The 6000-nt window shown below is 34.4% G+C and overlaps 1 protein-coding gene across 2 annotated transcripts in view; it reads right to left on the bottom strand.

Moving 5' to 3' along the window:
• Window positions 1-256: 256 nt before the first annotated feature.
• Window positions 257-6000, bottom strand: part of LOC144438689 (syntaxin-binding protein 4-like) — a 47330-nt gene continuing 41586 nt past the window's right edge. For both annotated transcript variants that reach the window (XM_078127834.1, XM_078127835.1), the window contains 3 exons: window positions 5427-5584; window positions 4568-4625; window positions 257-2868 (listed from right to left, as the gene is read on the bottom strand). In XM_078127834.1, coding sequence (XP_077983960.1) covers window positions 2727-2868; window positions 4568-4625; window positions 5427-5584 — 358 coding nt within the window. In that variant the 3' untranslated portion in view covers window positions 257-2726. The remainder of the gene's footprint in view (window positions 2869-4567; window positions 4626-5426; window positions 5585-6000) is intronic.

The following is a 6000-nucleotide window of genomic DNA, read 5'->3' as shown; positions in this document are numbered from 1 at the left end:
TGACATGGACTAGATCTGTTTGAGCACATATATATCTACAACTGAATTGAATGACTTGTGGCAATGGTCTCTCTGGTGATAATTCACATTTTTCAACAATCAACAATTATTGTACATATATCACAGCTTTATACAGAAACTTAGAAGTATATAGTAGTAATATTAATTATTACTACTTCCTATAGTTTGCAGCATAGTTGCACAGTTGTATACAATCTTTTTATGTATGTGTATTTATAAATGTGTTTGATCCAATTTGATCTTTGATGTACAGTTCCTTGTGAATACTTTCAACCAGTATATGCATACTCACCTGACAGATACAGTAAACCTTAGTATAAACAAAATTAAAATGGAAAGACGAGGTAGAGTAGAACTGTAAAAAGTAAATACATGCATATTACTGTTGGCCTGCAGCTTGTAAACATTCATTACAAAAAGTGCATCCACTTGATTTTACCTGGGAACCGAGAGCTGGGATCACATCTACAAGGGTCACAACTAGGGCATTGGATGGGCATGCAGTGGGTATAGTCAACAATGGGATGGGTATCAAAGAGTCTGTCTCATGCAATATGTCTATGCATGTGATGAGTTACAATAGGGAGCCACTGGGTGAAAGTGGGTTAATATGAGTTGATAAAGAAGCAAATCAAAGATTTATTATTACTCTGGTAATTGAGCCTTTGGTTTACTAAGATAGGCACTAACTAAAATTATTGTCACAACATGTTGACACAATAGTGATAAGCTAATGAATGGATGTTGGTTTAATTATAGTCTCAGTAGGGAGTTTGAGTTTCATGTACTTGCAGTGTACTGTTTTGGGACTTTAATTTTTACACTGTGTTGATCACAGGGTCACTGTCACCAACTTGTGTAATCTACCACACTGGAGAACAGTAGATTTAGTTTGTGTCTATCTTAGTATTCTGAAGGTTTGATTACCAGTGTCATATATGAAGTAAGAAGCATTGTATTGAGTCTTCAGTTCACCAAAACAAAGATGTAAAAGTAGCATACTGAAGTAGATGGCACCCTGCCCAGAAGGTACTACTGTACCTTTACAATCATCATATAATTACAACACTATCATTTATTTTGTAGACATTATTCAAACTAACTTTCTGATGATATGAATATAATAAATCTGCATTTATTTATGTACTACCTGTCACAAAGTTTACAGTTCTACATTCACACCGCAAGTAGAGTATGATGCCAAAATCTAGAGTTTTCATAAGGAGATGACAAATATCATATAATTGCTATTTGAGTGAATGAACTTGTATGTGGGTAATACAAGCCTTTATTACAAGGACACAGACTGTATCTACCTCATTAAACACCTATTCTTCTCATAAACACCACCCTCATGTTTTTCAAGATTTGTTCACATCTGAGCAATCGAGACTTCCTGAGGATACGCCCACATGGTCTGTCATGTTTGCCTTACACAACTCACTGATATCATGATAACTATGGCCTTGTCAATCTGGTTGCCATGATTTGGTTCAAGTAATATTTTATTATACGATATCTTTATCCATTGTTATAATGTACAAGATTTTAGCAATGTGTTTTGAATTCTTGCACTTTGAGAGGCAAGTGTTCTCAAGAAATTTCAGAGGGTTGAAATAAAATTCAAATTTACACTGAATTTTGCCATTACATCTGGCATTCTTCCCACTTTCCCCCCAGAATCATCATTTCATTCATCCCACTCAGAAAATTCAATATGCAAACAAATTTGGTCACTAAAATTCATGTTTTATGAATTCATGATGGATTTGCAAGGTGATAAAAAAAAGACAAAAAAATTGTTGTAGATTAAATATAAATAAATAAAATAGGAATACAAATTAAGTTGTTTTGATTGGATACACATGTAGGTACCACTGAGTGTCTGTGATCCAAATGATTTTCAAGTTTAGAATCTAACCTTCCCTACATATATAATAAGTAGTCAATGAGTACAAAACTGGCAGGAATCTTTGACTTGTTTCGCATCTGAGTGGGCCTGCCTATATATTATATCAATTTATGTTAAAAAGCATGATAGACAGAGTGTTGAAGGAATTTAGGCTTCTGTAGCACACATCAGATAGGAATGGACTATTTATATTTTCATAGTGTCGGTAATTACTTTTATAAATGTATGAGTATATATACGTATGTTAAGATTAATGACAGAAAGCACCACAAGACAATTTTGATAACAGTCAACAAACAAATTACATGGTGACATCCAGTGATGTATTCCATGCATTAGTGAAATGAGACCCTACAATCAATGATTTAGACATACAGGAAACACACAAACACAACAGTGAATATGTTGGACAGCCTTGACACACAACACACATAGCTTTTATTCATTGAGTACACTGCAACAAATGATTACTGAGTTAAATTGTGATATTAACCATTCACCAGGTGATCTCCAACCCAATACACCATGTTACAAAATTTGATGTCAAATTTAACTGACATCCATAATTAATCACCACATTCATGTCAAAAAATATATTATATTATTTTTAAATATATGAATATTTGGCTGTGCTTCTGAAGCGTTAGAAAATTGAACAGACTTTGAGATGAGACAGTCTCTTTTAGTCCTCATCCCTGACATAGACGATACTACCACCTTCATTTTCTGACTCTGAGGACATGTACACTACCCATTTATCATTGGCCAGGCATCTAGCAGACCCTTGTGAGTGCTATGCTCTTGACTCAGGTAGGTTTTCAATGTGTCTTGGGTCATGACTTCGACGGGATGATGTCATTGGAGGAGGCTGTGAGGCTGTTGACGCTTGGACGTTTGTTACAGGATGTTGCCATGTAGTACCCTGAGTAACGTGACTGGAATGAAACATATGATATAACAATTAGAGTTCAGTAGTTGTCACATATGCATATCTGTGTGGAGTATGATTGTTGACAAACATGATGCGTTGCATCGTGATCACAATATACACTCTTAGTCGTCCCAAGTTCCAACCACAATACTAACGTTCCCTTATTTTGAAAAACATCATAGTTCACGTCGAGCAAATGACTTTCCTAAATCATGTAAATATCTGCTTGGAGATAAAGTCTTCTTTAAGCATCCCTAGTTACTGGCTACGCATTTGTTGCATGGGACCCCGAAGCATACATGACTAAGTTGGACGACTCCTGTAGTTTATCATCAGAAAGTCCATTTTTAAAACTCATAATACTTCTACTTCCAATTGTGTGTTTACAGTAACTTACCACCAAATCAGAAAGACTATACAGTTTCAATTTGGTGGCATGATGTTTGTTACATCTCACATGTTTTTTGTTTTGAATTACACAAAAATAAATATAAAGGCACTGCTAACATACATGACATGAAATGTTACATTTTATCTCACTGTGAACATAGTTTAGTGTTATAATCTTCTTTGTTTCATCTCAAAGTGATGTATATTGTGAGATAAAGTGTATCATTTTGTACACACTATCAATTTCTGTATTTTGTTTTAAGTATTGTGATACAAAAAACCTTGTGCGAGATGTAAAAAATATTGTGCTGCCTGATTGAAATGCTATATTCACTCTGGTTTGGTAGTGTTTAATTATGATTTCCTCAAATTGTGCAGGATGTACTTCCCCTTTCTGATATGTGGACAGGACCCTCATTATAATTGTACAGATTCAGAAACACATTCACCATACTCAAGTTCACATGTTGGTTAGTGTGGGGTGCAGAGGGGGGTTCAGCTAATTTGTTTCGATCTTTTCATGCATGAGTGGAAGATAAACTAGACAATATACTAATATGTAACTATGTTTTATTTCAAGATTTCAAGAAAATAGAAGGAAGAAGACATTCATCCTTTCATTCAGTCTTGCAAGATGTACATTTTTGGCAACAATGTTGGTCAAATGAATGACTAGACTGACTTACTCACTCAAGTCTACAAGCTTTTTTTCAATGTTTGTTTGAATATGAAATACAAATGAGTTATTTTTACTTTTGTATGAAATAGTCACATGAGTGAGTGATTCTGAAATAGTGGTGAGATACGTATAGCCCTTGAGAGACTACTAGTAACTGGGGGAAATATTTTTAAAAAGCTGACCACATTTTCCTTCACAAAATTTGAAATGAGTTACAAATTTAAAACATTTGAAGATAATGAGACTGAAAAAAAAGAAAAGAAAAAGAAATCTGCCAAGGGACTAGACTGGTGCCATGCTAATGAATAACCAAATTCTGGTAGTATTCCTGTCATTTTCATTGTGTATTATAGTCATCGTCGTTATCACAGACAAGTTACTTGTCTCTGTCATTATGTGTTATAGCTACGTCAAGTGTGAGAACTGACGTCAATGCAGTAAGCTCAAGTGATGTCTTTCAACGCCAACTGTTATGTCACAAACAGGAAGATGTACGTTACCATGGAAACCAAGAGACTTCAGTGATGACGTGAATCCTTGATATTTAAGGAATTAGTTGCAAAAATCATCCATTGCAATTATGATTGGGTCATAAAGGGTAGATTTATTGATGTCAAATATAGCCTGGACTTACTTAATGTAGTATCTCATTCCATCTGCTGTGTATGCTTCTTCCCAACCATACGGCAATGCTGTGGTGTCAAAATATAGGAAAATATGGATGACAATACGTACAACATTAGACTTGCTCAAGTCGCCAGGGGATTCTTTCATTTTTTCTTTGAATAAAATAATTTTGCTTAAAAACACGAAAGTGTTCTTTTGTATGAAACGGTAACCTGACTGAGTGACTGCAAAACAGTTGAGTCAACATATATTAAAGCCACTGCTCTGCTTGGAATATAACTAGTAAAATAGTAGTATGTGAGAAATATAAAATAAAATTAAGGACAATATTTACTTAAAAAATAAATGTGACTCAACAACTCAAAACATTTGATGATTACAAGACTAAAAAAAAATCTCCCAAGTTTACACGTGTCATTCTACTACAAGATGTCCAATAAAATCAAAACAAAATAACTTTTGGTATTCTATAGATGTGGCATTCATTATATTTAAAAGGAGTTAACATCACTGAAAAAGCTATGCACTAGGCAAATTTATTCACAGTCCACAGCAATGACTCAGCAAAAGTGTTTGCAACAAGTCATCATAAGACACTTCCCAAGAGACAAATGGATTCACATGGCTATAAATGTGTAGATGATCATGTTATTTTATGGGTAACCATGGTTACATGTCAGAATCAGGTGTGTCAAATCTCGTTAATTGGATTTGCATCACAATGAAAAAATTATGGGACTGCAAAGTTGATGAATAATATCCAACATATAACATAATTTTCAAATCATATTTTAAGCTTTTAGTACTGATAAAGCGTTTGTTAAGGGTAAATCTGTAAGACTGTATAAACTTGGTCAATTACTTACGTTCTACTTCTATGAGTTGTTTGACAGCTTTGACTGTTTCCCTGGCTTCTTGAGCTAGGTCGGCATTACTTCTTCTACCATGTTTGGATAAGTATCCTGGTGGACGAGACCCAGCACCATAGTCATTCCGTCTCCCGCCCTCTCCTCGACTTCTAGCGCTAGAGAGAAGGAAAGTAAAATACTGATCAGATTCAAAGGGACAAAATTGGGACAATGTTTTCATCTAAATTGTAAAGTCTTACATGAAACACATCTTATGTATCCATGTTGAAATCTGCCTTAAAATGAATATACAATCTCTCTATACCATTGACAGGTTTATGCATTTGTCTTTTCTCTACAATTTTTGGGTACACTCAAAAATGATGTCATCAAATCAAATATTCAGTATGCCTTGCTGTTTACTTGCAAATATCATGGTTGTTAGCAATGATCAGATGTATTACACCGAGTAGAATAATGTAAGTCTTAAAACAAACAAACAAAAATCTGACCTATGCTCCTTTAAATATAGAATATTCGAAGAGTTACTAGATACTAACAAATTATGTGAGTTTCGATAGTAAGGGGAATT

The sequence above is a fragment of the Glandiceps talaboti genome, chromosome 8, assembly GCF_964340395.1.
Source record: "Glandiceps talaboti chromosome 8, keGlaTala1.1, whole genome shotgun sequence".
Taxonomy (NCBI): domain Eukaryota; kingdom Metazoa; phylum Hemichordata; class Enteropneusta; family Spengelidae; genus Glandiceps; species Glandiceps talaboti.
The sequence above is the reverse complement of the archived record's forward strand: the minus strand, read 5'-3'. Positions and strand labels throughout refer to the sequence as shown.